General features: G+C 40.0%; 1 protein-coding gene across 6 annotated transcripts in view; it reads left to right on the top strand.

Moving 5' to 3' along the window:
- LOC119854603 (bifunctional heparan sulfate N-deacetylase/N-sulfotransferase 4) overlaps positions 1 to 22283 on the top strand; it is a 253325-nt gene that overhangs the window by 163507 nt on the left and 67535 nt on the right. For all 6 annotated transcript variants that reach the window (XM_043513137.1, XM_043513136.1, XM_043513138.1 and 3 more), the window contains exons 6-7: positions 3033 to 3218; positions 5043 to 5171. In XM_043513137.1, the coding sequence (XP_043369072.1) occupies positions 3033 to 3218; positions 5043 to 5171 (315 nt within the window). The remainder of the gene's footprint in view (positions 1 to 3032; positions 3219 to 5042; positions 5172 to 22283) is intronic.

The raw sequence follows: 22283 nt of genomic DNA, 5'->3' as shown, positions 1-22283 counted from the left end.
TACAGACTAACACGTCTGCTACTCTGAAACCTAGCAGTATATTTGGGATGTTGTCTGATATTCCAAAATTCCTCACTACACCTGAAGAAGACCTACACCAGCAATGCAGGGCACTAGAGACAGTGTTGTCACGTGATGACAAGCGCAATATTGATGTGAGTGATTTAGGTGAAGAACTGAAAGCCCTTTCAAGATACATTTCAGCAGGATCAACTCCAAAAGCTGTTCTGGAATATATGTGCACAAATAAGATGATCACCCTCTTTCCAAATGCTTTTGTTGCTGTGCGCATACTTCTAACACTTCCTGTAACAGTTGCCAGTGGAGAACGCAGCTTCTCCAAGCTGAAGTTAATAAAAACACATCTATGCTCCACAATTACACAGAAGAGGCTGGTCAGCCTTGCAACAATCTCAGTAGAGCATGAGCTGGCCCAGACTGTGGATATTCAGCAGGGAGCAGTTCAAATCTTTGCAACCAAGAAGGCACGGAAAGCACCACTTTGATTATTCAAACAGATAAAAATGCCAGTGTTTACTATGCAGACAAGAAAAATTACATGTACAGTTCAGGCGTCTGAAAGTTAAGTGTTACTTAAAATTTTTGAACAAAGCATTTTATGTTGTTAGATCTCCTTTATTGGGATAAGTAGCAGAGCTATACTATGAGAGGAGTAGAACAGGAAGAAGACAGAATTGAGACCTTTCAAAGTTTTGGCCCAAGTGAGGGGGCATGGGGCGTCATTTGAGTTCCCCACCTCAGGTGCCAAGATGTTGTGGGCTGACTCTGAGATCTCGCAAACACACCTCTACCAAGCGGCGCTAATTGCCTCCACCATTCAGTACACCTGACGCTAACCACAGTGCATGAGGAAAATAAATTCTTAGACTGCTCTCATATCCCAGCTTGTTACTGACAATGCCCTTTGTTATAAAACTCCTGCCCTACTAATTATATAATGTACACAATTCTGTATTGAAATTATTTATACTAGAACCAGAAGATACATATGCAGCTTTTCCCATTGCTCATATATATCAGTGGGTGCAAGCACAGATCGCCTTATCACATAATCACAGCCAGGAAAACAGAAGGAATGTAGCATAGGCAACCTTTTTTATTTGTTTTCTTTTTTGTCCTTTTAGTTTGAATGTTGTTCAACTCACTGTTCTGCAAGAGAACAACATACTATCGAACAATCTTAACTCTAGGTTAAATTTGGGTTTTCCCATTGAATTTCTTAGGTATTTTGGTTTTATCTTAAAACAGGAAAAAGTTTTGTTGTTGTCATTAGGGGTCAGTAGTCATTTAGGCAGTTGTACATATGTCCCACAATTAGCATTCTGAGCCAACCTCCCCCCAAACACACACCAGCTGTGCCCCACCAGCCTTGCTTTGGAGCATCTCCAAGCCATGCCACTTACACATTCAAAGCATCCCCCCCCGCAACTTGCTCCCTCCCCACAATGGTACCTAGACCTCCCCACAGCAACTAGGGAACATGTCTCCCTGAAGTCTTCACTCCCTGGTATACAAACATTTCTATTGCCTTTATTTCCCTCCTCCTATAACCAGACTCATATCCAGATCCCGGAGTGAAAAACAACTGTGTTACAGTAGAGGGTGCACTGGCAGAGCTGGGGGTGCAGAAAGGTTGGAGTGTGGGTTGGGTGTACTGGCAGAGTGTGCTATACCTCCCACACTTGACTCCCCAACTTCTCTTGCCATTAATCCCCAAACCCCTCTTTCCCTGTTCTCCCACTCCTAATACGTACCTTTGTCTCACATGTCTACTTTTTCTCCCAGAGGATTTGATTACATTTCCTCCCCCCCCCACCGCAAAAAAAATTTCCACTTATAAGCCACTCCAGTTACTTAGTCCAAAATTGTAGCAACCTCCAGTTACTTAGTCCAAAACTCCTTTTGTCTTGGGTGGACAGAGGGTAGGAGGGGAGATTCTGTGATCAACTGTGATCATCCTTACCTATGTTAAATGAAGGGAGAATTCACAGCAGTCAAGAGGTCTGTGATTCAGCCAGTCATTAGTATCTTTCAGTTTAACAGTATAAGACAGCAGAAGGAAACCAGGTTTGGGGGTTTTTTTGAGGGGGCCTGTAATTTGGGAACCCATCAGCAAAATGACCCCAAATTTGAATCACTAATGTGCACCAATTTCAAAGCAATCCAATTAACTGTTCAGATTTGAGAGCACTTACAAAAGTTAAATTTTATAGCACATAAAATGGTGGTCATGGAAACCCTCTAGCTGATTTTTCCATATTGGTGCACACACAGTGTAAAAAAGTACATTTTCTTAAATATATTCTCATTTTGGGTCCCCCAAAGATTTAGTGAGTACCATGCACTACCTGGGGTAAAATTCAACAGATAGATCAGGGCAAATAAACCCACCCCCTGGAAACTATTTTATCCTTTTTAAGAAAATATTGTCATCCTCAATTCTAATAGAAGTTTAACAACAAAAGCAAAGCAGCCTAAAGGATAACAGGGCAGTGTGCATGCTGATATACAACACATAGCATTTACTCTACCTAAAGCCATGGAAATGTTCCTCTGCTTTTTGTAATATAAAATATAAACAAATGGTAATTGTTGTGTCAACACGTTTCTCTTTGTTTATTGATCCAAGACAATTTGAAATTTAACTAAATAACACAGCATAATTTCACAGCCCTTTGAAAATTACTTTAAAAAAAATCCAACCAGATAGGGCATATTTTATAAATACATATAACGCATAATACACAGGGAGTCAAATATGTTCTAAACAATGGTAGCTCAATAATATCCAACAGGATTATTTTCCCCTCGATACTGTAAACCAATTATTTTGCACCTTGTGTCTCTTATTTTTAGTGTGAATGTTATATATATACAAAACACACACACATACATGATTGCCCAAAAGCAACAGTTTCTTCAAAGCTACTGGTTGTAGAATAAGAATAAACTGGATGGCATTACATATTATCCTGTATACTAAATGTGTTGTTTCTTTTGCTTTGTTTCAGGAGCATGGTATTCCGACTGACATGGGCTATGCAGTGGCTCCGCATCACTCTGGGGTCTACCCTGTACATGTTCAGCTTTATGAGGCCTGGAAGAAGGTGTGGGGTATCAAAGTCACAAGCACAGAAGAGTATCCACATTTAAAACCTGCACGGTACAGACGGGGCTTCATCCACAATGGCATCATGGTACATGGCATTTCCATTACTTCATTGAAATGCTTCTTTAAGTGACTAAAAAATCTATTTTACAAATGCACCAAGCTTTACAATGGACATTGAAATCCTTGAAGATAGTGGATTTGTAAGGATGCTAAAGCAGTTTTACCAGTGTGCAGCCAGTTTCCAAAAGAAAGAAGAGCAAAGAGGGTGTTTTGGGGTGGATGTTGGGTTTTTTGGGAGGGGAGAGGGGATTGGTTTTTTGTTGTTTTTTTTGGGGGGGTGGGAGGGTTGGTCACTTTCCAATGTGATTATCAGAAATAAAATGTACCAGTAGACAACAAATCCTGGACTATAATTACATACCTTTGCAATTCATTAAAATGCCCTAGCCCCATATCCAAGGGTCTGACTCACTACAATGCATAAATGGTCTGGGACCCGCCAAAAGGGAAGAGAAACAAAGGTGCAATATGATTCTCCAGTCCACAAGATACTTTGGTTGGGCCAGATTTTGTGTTTTGATATACCTATGCAATTCCCAGAGCACAGGGTTTGAAACTATGCCTGTGAAAGTTTCATAGGCTGTGCATTGGGGTGAGGAGAGAGAAAGCTTTCTACATCTTCCTGTCAGTAGCAGATGCATTAAAAGCCAGGATAACATGTAGGAATCACTTGGCCTATCACTTTAATATGCAGCTACTCCTAGAATGGAACAAAGCAGCTGACAAACAGCCAGATGCAACACTACACCACAATTTAGAGCAAAAATGTAGAAGAATCCTGTTCAATTGAAACGGTAAAGAGAATTTAGGTAGATAGAAGATAGATTTCACAAGTTGGAATTTGCACAGGACACAGAATGGAAATCTTGACAGGTCAAGTTCTGGCATGGTATACATAGGTAAAGTTCCTGTTGACTTTAACAAAAGCCATGGACATGCATTTAAGAGCAGAATTGTATCTATTATTTGTCAAAAGTATATATTAATAAATATATTAAATATATGCTTAAGTGCTTTGTTGAATAGAAACCGTAGATTATTTTGTTTTTTGTTCATTTGGACAGAATACAAAAGAGAGCCCAAATGGTAAACTAGCAAAAAACCTAATTCAAAACTGAGTAATGTCTGTGCAAGTACTGAACAGTATCACAGTTCTTCGTACTTTTCTGCAGAGGTCTGATGTATTTGTGATTAAAGAGTTAATGAAATAGCTCTAAGTAGTGGAAATTTTAGGTTTTTGGTGGGTTTTTTTTCCCATCTGCTGATTTTCAGAATCCTAACATACAATCTCCTGATTTATGATTGTATGTAGAGCTGACCTCAGGATATATTCATTCAACAGTCCTATCAGCCCCAGTACATATTTCACTAGTGGGGTCTAATTTGATTTTCAGGGCAAAGGAAAGAATGAACTAGTTCTTTTTGGGTCTGTAACCTAGAATACCAATTGTGCGCTATATCTTACCAGCAAGAAGATTAATAGCCTAAGATAGTGAAGACGGCTGAGAAGCGCTATTTATCTTTTAACAAACTATCCTTGCTAAAAGAATAGAAGCTCTTTTCTTCCTTTTACAAATCCCTAAAAACAAACCCTGAATTCTCACTATGTGAAACATATGCAATGGCCTGGACAAAGGCTGTGGAACACACATGTACTGCAACCTTTCAACTGGCAGCTAGAGATCTCAACATCTGCATAATCATGCTTATTTACAATAAGACAGCTGCTGGAACAAAAGAATCCATATGTGAGAATTTCAGAATGCAGACTCGGAAGAAATTTTTGGGGTGGAGCTTGCAGAAATAGGGTCATGACACTATAGCTTTTTTTTTTTTACTTTGTTCTCAGGTACTTCCTCGACAGACCTGTGGCCTTTTCACCCACACAATTTTCTATAAGGAGTATCCTGGGGGCCCTCAAGAATTGGACAAAAGCATCCGAGGAGGTGAACTCTTCCTCACCATCCTTCTGAATCCCGTATGTACCTTGTTTGTTATCCTTTGCTATGTACCTTTGCTATCATTATTGGAGGTGAATGGGACAGAATAACCTATATAGTTAATTCAGTTCCGATAAATCAACTCCTTTTGCTCAGAGGTGGTGAGCACTTAAAAGGAAATAAGCAAAAACTGTATTGTAAGGAGTAATGTGGATCCCAAGTGATACAAATCAGAGACAAATGTATATATATATTTCCAAACAGTATCTGTTTTCCAACCCCAGTGCTAGGCCTTTGGGAATAAGGGGACACTGAATAGACTAACAGGGGCAAAGGAAAATAATGGTGATGGAGAAAACTGCATGATCCTGGTTCTCATTCCTCCTTTTCTTCCTCTCCTCCCTTGCTTTCCCCCACACACAAACACACACACTCACTCCTTTGGCTTATTGAAAGCTGCACATCTTTTATCTCTGCTCCCACTGCATCCCCCTAATAGGGCTAACTATAGGAACAGGTTCACATGCATAGGATATTCAGATCAAGCTGCTAAAGAACAGACAACCTAAACCTCTGATGCCACCCACAGAAACCCCCACTCCATGCAGCATGTAACCTGCTCTTTGTGGGGAGTTAAGCATGAACACATGTAGAAGGGGAAAGAAGAGAGGAAATGAAGAGAAAAAAATGGAAGCGTGAGCATTGTGGGAGGGGGACACAGAATGTGGGTACGGTCATTAATCCATCACACTGGGGCTGCAAGATAATGTTGGGGGGGAAGTGACATTATAATTATAGAACATTTCAGTTTTCATTTTGTTCAGGGCTTGTCTACACTACTCACCGGATTGGTGGGCAGCGATTGATCGAGCAGGGGTCGATTTATCATGACTAGTCTAGTACAGACGCGATAAATCAACCGCTATGTGCTCTCCTGTCGACTCCGATACTTCACCAGGGCGAGAGGCGCAGGCGGAGTTGACGGGAGAGCGTCAGCTGTCGACTTACTGCAGTGAAGTCACCGCGGTAAGTAGATCTAAGTATGTCGACTGTAGCTATGCTATTCACATAGCTGAAATTGCGTATCTTAGCTCGACTCCGTGTGGTAGTGTAAACACGTCCTCAGGTAGTAACATTTCATTTTTCTGATACTTTTTTGTATGTAGTTTATAAAAAATACACTTTGATATGGTAGAAAGTGTTACTGTCACTCATTTGGGATGACTTGCATAACTATCTTCTGACTTCACTTCTCTTGACTAATGAAGCCATCCCAAACTTTGCTAATAAACCCTCATTTACCTAGGCGAGGAGCCTAGGTAACAAAATGGAGGAACTAGAGCTACTGGTGCAGGAAGTGAAACCAGATATTATAGGGATAACAGAAACATGGTGGAATAGTAGTCATGACTGGACTACAGGTATTGAAGGGTATGTGCTGTTTAGGAAAGACAGAAACAAAGGCAAAGATGGTGGAGTCAGCATTGTATATCAATGATGAGGTAGAATGTAAAGAAATAAGAAGCGATGCAATGGATAAGACAGAGTCCGTCTGGGCAAAAATTACTTTGGGGAAGATAACAAGTAAAGCCTCTCCTACGATAGTGCTTGGGGTGTGCTATAGACCTCCGGGATCTAATTTGGATATGGATAGAGCCCTTTTTAATGTTTTAATAAAGTAAATACTAATGGAAACTGCGTGATCATGGGAGACTTTAACTTCCCAGATATAGCCTGGAGGACCAGTGCTAGTAATAATAATAGGGCTCAGATTTTCCTAGATGCGATAGCTGATGGATTCCTTCATCAAGTAGTTGCTGAACCGACTAGAGGGGATGCCATTTTAGATTTGGTTTTGGTGAGTAGTGAGGACATCATAGAAGAAATGGTTGTAGGGGATAATCTTGGCTCAAGTGATCATGAGCTAATTCAGTTCAAACTGAACGGAAGGATTAACAAAAATAAATCTGCAACTAGAGTTTTTGATTTCAAAATGGCTGACTTTCAAAAATTAAGGAAATTAGTTAGGGAAGTGGATTAGACTGAAGAATTTATGGATCTAAAGGTAGAGGAGGCCTGGGATTACCTTAAATCAAAGCTGCAGAAGCTATCAGAAGCCTATATCCCAAGAAAGGAGAAAAAATTCATAGGAAGGAGTTGTAGACCAAGCTGGATGAGCAAGCATCTTAGAGAGGTGATTAAGAAGAAGCAGAAAGCATACAGGGAGTGGAAGATTGGAGGGATCAGCAAGGAAAGCTACCTAATTGAGGTCAGAACATGTAGGGATAAAGTGAGACAGGCTAAAAGTCGAGTAGAGTTGGACCTTGCAAAGGGAATTAAAACCAATAGTAAAAGGTTCTATAGTCATATAAATAAGAAGAAAACTAAGAAAGAAGAAGTGGGGCCGCTAAACACTGAGGATGGAGTGGAGGTTAAAGATAATCTAGGCAGGGCCCAATATCTAAACAAATACTTTGCCTCAGTCTTTAATAAGGCTAAAGAGGATCTTGGGGATAATGGTAGCATGACAAATGGGAATGAGGATATGGAGGTAGATATTACCATATCTGAGGTAGAAGCGAAACTCAAACAGCTTAATGGGACTAAATCGGGGGGCCCAGATAATCTTCACCCAAGAATATTAAAGGAATTGGCACCTGAAATTGCAAGCCCATTAGCAAGAATTTTTAATGAATCTGTAAACTCAGGAGTAGTACCGAATGATTGGAGAATTGCTAATAAAGTTCCTATTTTTAAGAAAGGAAAAAAAAGTGATCCGGGTAACTACAGGCCAGTTAGTTTGACATCTGTAGTATGTAAGGTCCTGGAAAAAATTTTGAAGGAGAAATTATTTAAGGACATTGAAGTCAATGGTAAATGGGACAAAATACAACATGGTTTTACAAAAGGTAGATCATGCCAAACCAACCTAAACTCCTTTTTTGAAAAAGTAACAGATTTTTTAGATAAAGGAAATGCAGTGGATCTAATTTACCTAGATTTCAGTAAGGCATCTGATACCGTGCCACATGGGGAATTATTAGTTAAATTGGAGAAGATGGGGATCAATATGAACATCAAAAGGTGGATAAGGAATTGGTTAAAGGGGAGACTACAACGGGTCCTACTGAAAGGCGAACTGTCAGGTTGGAGGGAGGTTACCAGTGGAGTTCCTCAGGGATTGGTTTTGGGACCAATCTTATTTAATATTTTTTATTACTGAGCTTGGCACAAAAAGCGGGAGTGTGCTAATAAAGTTTGCAGATGATACAAAGCTGGGAGGTATTGCCAATTCGGAGAAGGATCGCGATATTATACAGGAGGATCTGGATGACCTTGTAAACTGGAGAAATAGCAATAGGATGAAATTTAATAGTGTGAGGTTATGCATTTAGGGATTAATAACAAGAATTTTAGTTATAAGTTGGGGACGCATCAATTAGAAGTAACGGAAGAGGAGAAGGACCTTGGAATATTGGTTGATCATAGGATGACTATGAGCTGCCAATGTGATATGGCTGTGAAAAAAGCAAATGCGGTTTTGGGATGCATCAGGAGAGGCATTTCCAGTAGGGATAAGGAGGTTTTAGTACCGTTATACAAGGCACTGGTGAGACCTCACCTAGAATACTGTGTGCAGTTCTGGTCTCCCATGTTTAAAAAGGATGAATTCAGACTGGAGCAGGTTCAGAGAAGGGCTACTAGGATGATCCGAGGAATGGAAAATTTGCCTTATGAAAGGAGACTTAAGGAGCTTGGCTTGTTTATCCTAACTAAAAGAAGATTGAGGGGAGATATGATTGCTCTCTATAAATATATCAGAGGGATAAATACAGGAGAGGGAGAGGAATTATTTCAGCTCAGCACCAATGTGGACACAAGAACAAATGGGTATAAACTGGTCATTGGGAAGTTTAGACTTGAAATTAGACTAAGGTTTCTAACCATCGGAGGAGTGAAGTTTTGGAATAGCCTTCCAAGGGAAGCAGTGGGGGGCAAAAGATCTATCTGGTTTTAAGATTCTACTCGATAAGTTTATGGAGGAGATGGTATGATGGGATAATGTGATTTTGGTAAGTAATTGATCTTTAAATATTCAGGGTAAATAGGACTAATCCCCTGATATGGGATATTAGATGGATGGGATCTGAGTTACCCAGGAAAGAATTTTCTGTAGTATCTGGCTGGTGAATCTTGCCCATATGCTCAGGGTTTAGCTGATCACCATATTTGGGGTCGGGAAGGAATTTTCCTCCAGGGCAGATTGGAAGAGGCCCTGGAGGTTTTTCGCCTTCCTCTGTAGCATGGGGCACGGGTCACTTGAGGGAGGCTTCTCTGCTCCTTGAAGTCTTTAAACCACGATTTGAGGACTTCAATAGCTCAGACATAGGTGAGGTTTTTCGTAGGAGTGGGTGGGTGAGATTCTGTGGCCTGCGCTGTGCAGGAGGTCGGACTAGATGATCAGAATGGTCCCTTCTGACCTTAGTATCTATGAATCATTAATACACAATACTATCATATACATATGGCTCCACTTACCAAGAATCAAGGATGCAAAATTGTGTGAATTCAGGCATTGTGAGGAATATTCTTTAAATTCCTTTAGGTTTTGGAGGCAGGAACCTCTGCCATGAGTTGAGTTTTTTTGTTTAGTTCTTTAGAGCAGGGTTTCTCAAACTTCATTGCAGCCTGACAACAAAAGTTACTACATGACCCCAGGAGGGGGGACTGAAGCCTGAGCTCACCAGAGCCCTTCCCAAAGCCTGAGCCCCATCACCCCATGCAAGCGGGCCAAAGTCGAAGCCCAAGGGCTTCAGCCTCGGGGTGGGGGGGGGCCTGTAACCTGAGCCCTGCCACCCAGAGCTGAAGCCCTCAGGCTTTGGCTTTGGCCCTGGGCGGTGTGGCTTAGGCTTCAGTCCTGGGTCACAGCAAATCTAATGCCAGCCCTGGTGACTCCATTAAAATGGAGTTGTGACCCATTCTAGAGTCCCGACCCAGAGTTAAAGAACCGCTGCTTTAGAGTCAACTTCTGCTCTGAAGTATACCCTTTTGAACCCCATCAGCTTCATTGGGGTTGGATAAGAGAAACTTTGAACCTAGTTATTAAATCACCTCCCCTTAATTTCTTTCCTGACCAATGATATGCTTTGGGTCCCACCACAATTCATTCCAAAGGATGAATACTGAGTTCCATATATATCAGCCCATTGTTCTCCCATGGGTGTGGCCAGAATCAGGTTTCTCTCAGCAGTGGAAACTCCATCACTTGAATATTAAAGGAGCATAATGCTTTCCTTTGCCTATGCCCAGAGTTTTCAGAGAATGCAGCAACTTTGTTTCATGGGTTGCAAAAATGGTAGAGCAGCCTCGAAGACTACCAATACTTTTAGGGCTAAGGACTGTTGTTTTTTATAATCAGGCCACATATCCACAGCCTAAGGTTGTAAATTGTCACTCTGTCAGATGCAGAGAAACTTCTTGGGTTCTGAGAGCTAAATCATCTGTTTGGATAGCCATAAAGTGATCATCCCCACTTGTACATCTTGTACATCATTATCAGCTTGAACTGACTTTTTATAATGATACTTCTTTTGTCCAGGAGGTTCTTCAAGAAGCACACTAAAATAAGCTCCTCTAACTCACTGTTCACTCTGGGCCACATCCAAAACCTATGGGATTACATGGGATTTTTTCCATTGACTTCAGGATGGATCAGGCCCAATCTCACTCTCTGTTCTCATTGCTTCTGTTTTTAAGATGTGAGAACTAAGATGTAGGACAAGTGAAAATTATATACTAGTAATTCTTTTCATCATTATCCTCTCTTCCCCATCTACTATCCCTTCTTCCACACAGGAAGTGATACCTCTTGTGGGTTGTATATCTTGTTTCCTGAGATGTGGCCTAATTTTCATAGGTGTGGCACATCAGTAGCTCAAATTAGTATGTTTCAGAGTAGCAGCCGTGTTCGTCTGTATCCACAAAAAGAAAAGGAGTACTGTGGCACCTTAGAGATTAACAAATTTATTTGAGCATAAGCTTTTGTGAGCTACAGCTCACTTCATCGGATGCATTCAGTGGAAAATACAGTGGAGAGATTTATATACACAGAGAACATGAAACAATGGGTGTTACCATACACACTGTAACAAGAGTGATCAGGTAAGGTGAGCTGCTATTAGCAGGGGAGCGGGGATGGGGGGACCTTTTGTAGTGATAATCAAGGTGGGCCATTTCCAGCAGTTGACAGAACATCTGAGTTGCGGGGGAGGGGGGATAAACTTAGGGAAATATGGGGGGGGATAAACATAGGGAAAGAGTTTTACTTTGTGTAATGACCCATGCACTCCCAGTCTTTATTCAAGCCTAAATTAATTGTATCCAGTTTGCAAATTAATTCCAATTCAGCACTCTCTCATTACAGTGTGTATGGTAATACCCATTGTTTCATGTTCTCTGTGTATATAAATCTCCCCACTGTATTTTCCACTGAATGCATCCGATGAAGTGAGCTGTAGCTTCACAAAAGCTTATGCTCAAATAAATTTGTTAGTCTCTAAGGTGCCACAACTACTCCTTTTCAAATTGGTATGTTACAGTTAAAGAAACTTCATTTATTGCCTTTAATATCAGACCACTTTTATTTAGATCTCTAAAATAGATTTAAGATTCTAAAATTAGATGCCCATATGTGAAAATTTTATCCTATGGCCCTTGGAAGCAAAGTTGGAGTCTGAGTCAAAGACAGCAGATTTAGAGAAGTGAGGCAACTTTATTAAGACTTTTTATATACAATGTGTGTGACCTACATGTCAGAATAAAAAGTCCTACTCTTAGTCCTATCTCTCTGAATCCACCATGACTCTCTAACTCAGAAAATCTTGTCTTCCCATATCTCCCTCATCTGTAACTTTGGCTTATTACTGCTTCTGGAACATTGCTAAAACTTGTCCTTCACAAGACCATGCATTCACTGTAATCTTTATCAATGCATCCCTCAATTCCTTCTTTGGAAGGATGATTTTCAGACAGTTCAGCAATCTACAGCCAAACTAGTCTCATTCCTGGAAGTGAAAGCTTTATTATTACCCAATTTTAGGGTCATCTTAATTCTATTCCAACGTATCTCCAAAACTAATTTTAAAAATGCCCTTAATGTTTTCAGATTTCACTGTTAAACTAATTTCACCCTACTTCTCAGACCTGCTATCCTGTCTGTCCATTTTCCCTGCTTCACTTCAGCCTTTTTCCTTTCCTTTCACTTTTACGTAATGGGTAATCAGTTTAACTTGTTCAGCCTATTGGTGCATATCTCCTTTCCACATGCCTAGTCTGTTCCAAACCATTGTTTGTGTGTGTGATTTCTTGTAATTTTGTCTAAATACCTTTCTTTAAAGACACTCTGATGCCATAGTGAGGGCCACAGTATAGGAGCCTGTAACAGGGTAAAACCCTTTTACATAACTTAGTCTCTATGAGGCATTATGCTATATTATGCATTAAATTGTCAGATATGAATATAGTGTGATTTATTGTATTTCTGCTGTTTGAGGAATGTCCTGTATTCATTTTTCTCATTGCTAATTAAAGGTAAAAAAAAGTGATACAGCAGATACATTATGTTTCCATGCAGTCTACTCCCAATATATTCTAACTAGATTACATATCTTTGTTGATCAGACTATTTTAAATCAGGATAGAGTTAAAAGCTACAGGCTTTCAAAAGAAAAAAAGGTGGAGCTTTTTGTTTGTTTGGGCTTTTTTTTCTGATTTCCTTTAGTATATGAGCTTATTTGACCACAGTAAGTGCCAATAACTTGAAAGTACAATATATAATATTGGGTGACATTTGAAAAGAATGGTTTATATCTGTACAGTTAATGTTTGATTTTTTCCCTCTGATGATTTTCTATCATTACTTCATCAAAAGCTGATATTTTACTGAACTTTGCCTTGCAAGTGAAATACTGGCATGTGCTTCCCTAAATCTGCCTTAAGTATGTATATGTTCCATATCATCCTTATTCAGACTGGAACAAACATAATTTAATCATGTGGGAGCTGAAGAAAGATGTACCACAACCCCCACCACCATTCAAGTCAGGCCATTGTTGTACCCTATAAAATATGCAGCAACTGACAACAGTAAAAGCAACAGTCAGTCTTATCGCAGAATGTCTTGGAGAGAGCACAGAACAAAACCTTTATATTGAGTTAGAACCTTTTTTAATAAATAGAGTTTTGATGTCCTGCTTTACAAACAGCACATTAATAAGTGAACTAATGGAGAGCTCTTTTCTTATCCAGAGTAAGAAGAAGTGTATAGATTTAGTGGTTCTAAATAGGTTTTGAAATGGCAGTGTATAAACTTACACTGTTAAATCCATTGTGTCTTCTGAACTCCCTGAAAATGACAGGCATCAGTGTCTACTATACTGTTCCATTTATCAATTGTAAATTCAGTTGAATAAAAATATGCACTTGAATGTGATATGTACTTAAAACTGACACTAGTGTATAATAGAATTGTGCAGTGTTCAGTCTGGGAAACTTTCATACCCCTAGATTAGTTAATGAGCTTTCCTTTTGCTTGTGTATCATTCTCTGCTGTTCCTGCAACCTAAGAGCAGGTGCAGTACAGTATAAATTGGTGTTTGCTTGTTAGAGGAATTATGAAAAAGACACTGAAAAACATTTTAGCATAAATACAGCATGTTTGTAGAAATGATGCAAAATTGGATACCTAATATAATCCATGTATGGATATCATATCTTTGTGGAATAAAATTTGAATCATAACACATGTATCATCCCAATCCGATATAATTGATAGCATATATCATAGCATCTCAGGTTTTGTAGAAAACCTTCTGTTCTTCAGAACTGTAGCAACAAAATGTTTGTGCCCATTGTTTTCATAAACAGCACTGTTTAATCGTTGCTGTATGAAAACAAAGTCACAGAGGTGTCCTCTACTGGTGTTTGCAGAAGTACTGTAGCTCCTGTCATACCAATGTGACTTGCTTACATTCATTTCATGTTCTTTAGGGTCTTTTCTCTTCTAGATGTGTGTGATTCACTCCAATTAGCATTAGTGTGAATTATGTCATGCATCCAGGGAAGAAGAGATCCCAACCGTAGGACGAATAGACCCCTATGGGGTATGCAGATTGTGTAAAATTCTATTTCCACTTGTGAGTGTGTGTACTGGGAGCACTGCCAGGCTACCAAGACAACCGATGATTTACATTGCATGTTTCTTTCGCATAGAGCCTCATACTCGGGACAGGGTCAGGGAACAGCCTTGGTTGAGTTCTATTGACACAGCTAATCAGCTGTCTCACTGTATATGGTATTTTTCACTCTTTTAGCAGGAACAGTGCAAGTTTTTCTTTATTCTTAATTTTTATCCATAAAATTGAATTGGAGTAAGAGTCACTAAGGGCCTTATCCATCTCCCAGGGCAAGTGTTCCAGTTGTTGCTACCACCACTGCTCCTTCTCTTGCCATTAGGATTATGTTATTTCCTGTTTCTAAATGAACATTCACAACCACTCTCAAACTCCTCTTTATTGTTTTGTATATTGTGAGTATAGTGCTTGTGAAAGGTGATAGATTGGCAGTTCTTGAAACAGAGTTCCTTTAACTGGGTTTGATCCAAAGTCCATTGACTTCAAATCTTTATATTGACTTTAATGGGCTTTGCATCAGGTTCTTTATCTGGATGTAGTCAATGCAATCTTCCACGCTAGTGAAGTTCTGGAAGGAGCTGTCTGGGACTTCTGGTTACCCCTGATTAAAATTCTGCCACCAAACTGATGGGAAGGTTGGCCTGATTTCTCTGCTTTAATGGAGTTTGCTCTTTCTCTGCATACTACTAAATCATCCCTGCCAGACATGACTCATCCTTGGAGCTCATAAAAATAATATATTGATTTGGACCACACTGCACCAAATGAAAGATAATTTAATTTAAAAAAAAATCCTTGAAGATTTCTTGCAGAACCTCACTACCGGATCTTCACCCCACTTCAAATTACAACAGATGAACACTTTGCTAATATAGATACTCAATATATTTTTGGACTAATGTGTAAATATATTTAGCATATGCACTTGATATAAATTTGTTTTTTCCCTTTCAAACTTCCTTCCTGAGTGGTGGTTTTGAGTAGTTAATAGATTTCCCAGTCCTTCACCTCTGCATGCATGGCTGAAACAAGGGGTTAAAAGGGAAAAATTGTTACAGGTTTACCAGTGGACTTTTGGTCCTTTCTGTTTCCATTTAGGTTGGAAAAAACAACAAGAGCAGTTGTTTCAGTTCAGGTTCTTCTCAAGTTTGGGTGAGATGTGGGGTCTTTATGCAGATTCCTTTACTCCTCTGTAAGGGCCATAATGTGAAATATTACTCACACTATGGAGTAATAGTGTGAGTAATACTCACGCTATGGAGCAGTTAAGTATGTGTGAAATCCCTCTCATGTCAATAGTATTATTCCTAAGAGTAAATACTCACCTTTATCATTCCGCTAAATTAGTTAATTAAATTCTAATTAATCTGATACCTTGTTACTATTTAGCAACTTTACTACCCAAGATTTGATTGATCATAAAGCTTGCTGCACTAATGAAACTAACTGAAAAGTTGTTTAGCAAATTAAACAGTAAAGCATTTGTTGGGTAACCAAAAACTTACTTGAGGGGGGCACCAGTTTTCACCAAGGTAGCATTTTTATTCATATTTGATGGGATTGGGGGGTATGACAGGGTATACAAATCTCACACTGGGCTGGAAGGGGTTAAAGAACAATATTGTACCCAGGTAGCACCACCCTTCCAGCCCTCTGCAGAGCATGCTCCAACTGGAGACATGGTTGAAAAGGCAGCAACCCAGCTTAGAAGGGGGAAGGGGGAGGAGGACAGACCTACCCTAAAGACTCCTCACAAACAGACCGGAGAAGCCTCCCTGAAGGAACAGGACTATACGCTGAGCCTAGTTGTGGCTGATGGCTTGGTTTCGTTTTCTTTATCTATGACCAGAAGTTGAGGGAGGAAAGCTGCGGTAGGAAATGAACCAGGGAGGGTAACTTATAGGGCCTCCCCTTGGAGGCCAAACCCTGCTGACCTTCCCAGGATGCTGGGTCAGAGTATGGTGGAGTCGGCAGGCCCTGGCTCCCCTCCCAGTGCACACGTGATTGGCTGGATATTAACTACTACTCCATCCAGCCCACCATGGACCCTATTACAGTGTGATCGAGTTTAATAATAGCTTCAGACCATCATAGAGTTCACCGGTTTACCCTTTGTATCCTACAGTGCGTTGCTGAATCTCTGATATTCTCTTTAAAAAATAAAAATAAAAAAACAGTTGTAAATCAAGTCACAACTTTGTGCTTTGAAAGCCTATCTTCTAAACCAGGGGTAGTCAGTAGGCAGAGCAGGGCCACCAGATGCTTTTCAACGAGCCATAAAAATATTTTTATTTACTTATTATCATTATTGTTACTGTTTTTGTATTATTTTCTCTGGAGTCTGGACCTTGACTATTCCTTGACCAAGAAATTTGGACCTTGACAAAAAATGATTACCCCTGGAAAAGTATCCAGGCTAGTAATTTTCCTATGCATACTGGCGATGGAATGCAGGTGTTGTGCCCATTCAGTGAATGGGATCACAGCCTTTTATTCATTTTTAACTCCTCTGAGTACTATTCCAGGATCACCCTGTGTACTTGGTAAGAGGTAATTGATCAGAGACCTGTTGTGTAATTTGGATTGCAGTGCAGAATCCTATTGGATCAATGGCTGTGGAACTGAAGAACATGCTCCCCTCCAGTGACTGAAAATGGAATTTAGATTTGACTGTGTCTTTAGTTCTGTTGCTCTTGGGTCCCTATTCATGCCAAACTTAATTTTGTTATCTAAGTTATCCACATAGAGGTCTGTCTCTCAGGAATAATTTATACCACTGTCAGTGCATGAATTGTCAGGTTATCTTGTTTCTTTGCTCATGATGGAGTTAACTAAGCTGCAGGTTATATTCAGCTTTTGTCCCAGCAAAATAATCATTACAATGCTGACCCTGTCACCACCATTACAACTAAAATATGAAATATCACAAAGTGAAAAATCATATATACATGAAAAAGTTCTGTGTACCATGCACTACATTGGGTCTTTACACTCTCGGTTCAAAGCCTTTTAGGCTTCAGTATAAATGAGTTTTAATTGTACCACTCTTGTCCACCTAGTGGACATTTCTGCTACACCAGAATAGTTGGATCTGAGAAGACCATGGCTAAATAGTAAGGGAAAGTAAGGAAATTGTCTAGGCTCTGCATTTGGGGGAGAATGGGGGAGTGGACAGGTCCCCTCTTGGTCTGTTTTAGCCAATATTGTTAGTCTCTTGCTTTTATGAGCAATACATTCACCTATAAAAAAATGTAACAAGGAAAAAAAAGTTGCCGGAGTTTTATGGTTTTACTGCTCCAGCAATAGCTTCAATTATTTCCAGGCAGCAAAAGGAGATACTTTACAACAACAACATTTTGTGTGTAGGTGTGTGTAACGAAGTATGAAATGGTCTTAGAGATGTTTATGCAAATATAATTTTCCAGCAGTCTATGTAATAAACAAGAAGGCAATAAGATTATAGTGCTAAATTTTTTCTGCTGTAGATAAGCTTGGGTCAGAATTTTTATTATTACTCTTAAACCCTCTAGTCTTGGATTTATTCAGTTCTACGTCAGATATAAAAACTCACTGCAACCTCAAAATTACGAAAGAAAACTTTTTTGTCACCCCACCAAAAAGGCTGACATAGATTGGTGTAGCTCTGTTAAAATCAGTGGAGCAACATTGATTTACCCCAACTGAATATCTGTTCTTATGATTCAAAAATGATTCATTTTTCAGATATCTAGAAAGATTCCAAGATCTGGTTGTAGTCTGAACCTTATCCAAAGTATTTCAATATCTTGAGTATCCAAAATGGAGTGAAAAGTGTTATGAGGCCATTCCTGCTTGTGAGATTTACAGTTCCATTTAGCCCAGAAAGAGAAGAACAAAATTTTTTGCTTATTTCATAGCATCCTCTTCCTATCCTATCTTAAGCCAGGAGATGAAGAAAGGCACAAAAATGAATGCTGACGAAGAAAATTAAAGTTTTTCAAACCTAAAAAAAGAGTTGTTTTGAGGTATGGGCAAAACTTATGGTTCATAGTTCATAAATGGTTCACCCATCCCTAATTTTCATGAGCCGTGTCATGCAGTGCAATTGCCTCCAGCGCTATGTCAGAAAATGCCTGATCAAGTAGGGATGGAAGGAGGTCATAATGCCTCCTTGGCATCTCTCTCGCATTGGCCAAAACGTACCCAAGCCCCTTCTATCACAGCTCTGTGGGATCAGGATTGCAAAAGGGATGTATTTTGGTGGTAGGAACTCAGAATATGCTCTTAAAGTTGAAAATTGTGAAAATTCTGTTGCTCTGGTATTTTTATAGCCATCCCATCTCCTATTTATGTATTAACTACTAATTCCTACACCCATTTTCCTGTGTGTGTGTGTGTGTGTATCTATATCTATATCTATATATAATAGTTTTATGTCCAACCACAAGACTAGTCAAGTAAAACTGAGCCTTCTTTGATCACCTTCATTCAAAGAAGCAGGGGAAAGTAGTAGATAGATATCTGAACGTTATTTCAGACCTTCTTCATCACTTTTAGGGGATGATTTGGGGAGATGTAATTGAACATTTATGCTGCATGAAATACATTTCTTTGACTTAACGTGCATTAACTGTAACAGTGCTTCTTGAACTTTTTCCCCAAGGACCCCTTTGGCTTCTGACTACATGTCCTATACCCCTTTCATTTATAGTACTACCTGGGGCTCTGGACAGTCTGAGGCCTAACCTACCTATTGAGTTTTTGACGGTACCTAAAGTGAAAATGCCTTAATGAAACATTAAAGGGGAACAAGCAGCTGCTGTTGCCTTTAAATCATTAAAATGAGAGGTTTCAGAGTAGCAGCCATGTTAGTCTGTATTAGCAAAAGAAAAGGAGTACTTGTGGCAGCTTACAGTCTAACACATTTATTTGAGCATAAGCTTTCGTGAGCTACAGCTCACTTCATGCATCCGATGAAGTGAGCTGTAGCTCACAAAAGCTTATGCTCAAATAAATTTGTTAGTCTCTAAGGTGCCACAAGTACTCCTTTAAAATAAGAGACTTGAAATTCAAGTACTATACATCTCAGTTACTCAGGAAAGTTGCAAAGATACTGTTTGTGCTGATGCTGGATGCAGAAGTTTCAAACAAACTTTAAGAAAATGTGTTAATGATTTGAAAAGGCCCTGTTATGATGTTTCATAAAGGTTATTCTTTCCCCCAGACTGTAGTTAACTGAGAGGGCACAACTGTTTCTGAAGCAGCTTTACCTCTGTTCTTTTATGCAGATGTCAGAATAAGATGATGGACATCATAGTTGCTTGTGTGTCATTGGTCCAAACAAAAATTTGATCAAATAACTCTGATTACTAAGTCTAGTTATTGTCAGAAATGTACTAAAATAAAACTACATCCAGCCAAATAGCAAAATATTTTAAAAAATAAAGGAAACTTTTTAAAAAAATGCTACATTTATGGATAGTTAGAAACAATAACTGTTTTTTCTTTATTAAATCAAAATCATGCTTTTCAACTGTGGTTCAGTGAAGTGAGCATCTGTCATTCTGCTGCATGAAAAGCTGTTTCTCAATTCAGTCTATTTCATATAATAGAAATAAAATCAGAATATCATCACAGGATGCATGTCTTATTTTGAAAACTAAAATCTAAACTAGTAATATATATATATATGTTTGTGTGTGCATGTGTGTGTATAGATATAAATAAAATTATTAGTTAACATTTTAGTTTTCAAATTCAGATCTTTATATGGCCTGGTCTACACTACAAAGTTAGGTCGACATAAGGCAGCTTACATAAACCTAGTTGTGCATATCTTCACTTAAATTTGCCTCCCGCTGATGTAAGTGCTCTGCCACTCCGACTTAATAACACCATCTGCCTGAGAGTCACAGAGTCACAACTGATGTAGTTAGGTCAATGCAGTGTGAGTGTAGACACTGTGTTTCTTATGTCGACCATTACTGGCTGCCAACAGCTGTCCTACAATGTCCTAAACTGATCGCTCTGGTCACCATTGTGAACTCTACTGTCCAGGGGTTAGGTAGAATGGAAGCCGCCCTCCCCTTTATAGTCCTGCAAATTTTTGCAATTCTTTTTTCTGATTGCCTGACTTGGTGATCACACCTAGCAGTTCTCTGTTATTGAGTTCAACTGCCCAGCTGACTATGCTGGCTACACACTCCAGGAGCACTCCTGCCTGGACTAGACAGGAGATATTGGGTCTCCTGAGCATGTGGGTGGAAGAGGCTGTGCAAGCACAGAAATGTGGACATCTACAAGCAGATTGCTTGGGGGATGCAGGAGAAGGGCTGCAACAGGGACCATGAAAAGTGCTACATGAAAGCAAAAGAGCTGTGCCAAGCATACCAGAAAACCAGGAGGCCAGCGATCAATCTGGTGCCAAGCCACTGACCTACCGCTTTTACAAAGAGATGCATGCCATACTCAGCAAAGACCCCATCCCTACTCCACCAGCACCATGGATACTTCCAAGGAGCCTGAGTCTCAGGCCCAAGACTGTAAAGCACTACATTGAGAATGTTCTAAGAGCCCTTGTATCTGGCTGTTCAAATTCAGCAGACAACAACTCCAACTCTGCCCTCCATCCCAGCAGAAACTTGTACCCTCTTTGCTTCACAGATATTATGCAGGACACAGCAGGTAGTTATGAACATAGGGATATTTTTCTCACTGAGGTCTAATCTTGTGAGTGAACAACACCAAAAATCTTTCAAATGATCAAGGGCACATTCAACTGTCATTCTGTACCTGCTGAGCCTGTAGTTGAAGTGCTCCTCAGTGCTCTTGAAGTGGCTGGTGTACAGCTTCATGAGTCATGGGAGCAAAGGGTCACCAGGATTACCACTGGCATTTCAACATCCCCAGTGGTAATGTACTGGTCAGGAAAGTCCCTACTTGCAGCTTTCTGAAAACTCCTGTGTTCTTAAAGATGTGAGCATCATGCACCTGCCCAGACCAGCTGACACTGATGTCAGTAAAGTGTCTCTGGTGATCCACCAGCATTTGCATAACCATATAAAAATAGCACTTTCCATTGATGCACTCTGTGGCCAGGTGGTCAGATGCCAAAATAGGGATATCACCTAACCTTAGTTTTCTGCAAATCCATCCACTATGTCCTGCACATTGCCAAGAATCACAGTCCTGCATAGTAGGAGACAGTTAACAGCTCTACACACTTGCATGACAACTGCCCCCACAGTGGATTTCCCAGCTCCAAATTGATTCCTGATTGACCAGTAGCAATCTGGCATTGCAAGTTTCCACTGTGTAATCACCACTCTCTTCTCAACTGTTAGTGCAGCTCTCATTTTGATGTCCCTGTACTGGAGAGCTGAGGTGAGTTCAGACGCAGATCCAGAAATGTGGCCTTGTGCATCCAAAAGCTTTGTACCCACTTCTTGTCATCCCAGACCTGCATTACAATGTGATTCCACCTGTCAATGCTTGTACCTTGGGCCCAGAATCAGCTCTCCACCATCTCTAGCTGCTCCAGGAATGCCACCAACAATCTTGAATTGATTCTTTTTATGTCCCACAATAATCTGGCTTCCAAGGAATCATCATAGTCCCCACAGCTCCTCTTGTGGCTTTGCAAATACTGCAGGATCAGATGCATTGTGCTTGCAATGCTCATGACAATACTGCAGAGCTATACAGGCTCCATGCTTCTGTTAGAGCTGGCAGACCGTGAGGAGGGACACATGGATTTGTGGGATTTTGAAAAGAAAGTGTGAAAATTATGGGATGCAGATGAAATTATGGGATGGAGAATAATGCAGTATGGAAAGTTGACCCATGCTCCCAGTCCCCCCTACATGACTCATTTTTGACTCCATCAGGCATTACAAAAATGTCCTAAAAGACACTGTGCTGGATGGTGGCAAGTTGCACAGTGGGATACCTACCCACAGTGCACTGCACTCTGCATCACTC

This window comes from Dermochelys coriacea, chromosome 4 (assembly GCF_009764565.3).
Source record: "Dermochelys coriacea isolate rDerCor1 chromosome 4, rDerCor1.pri.v4, whole genome shotgun sequence".
NCBI lineage: Eukaryota > Metazoa > Chordata > Testudines > Dermochelyidae > Dermochelys > Dermochelys coriacea.
The sequence above is the reverse complement of the archived record's forward strand: the minus strand, read 5'-3'. Positions and strand labels throughout refer to the sequence as shown.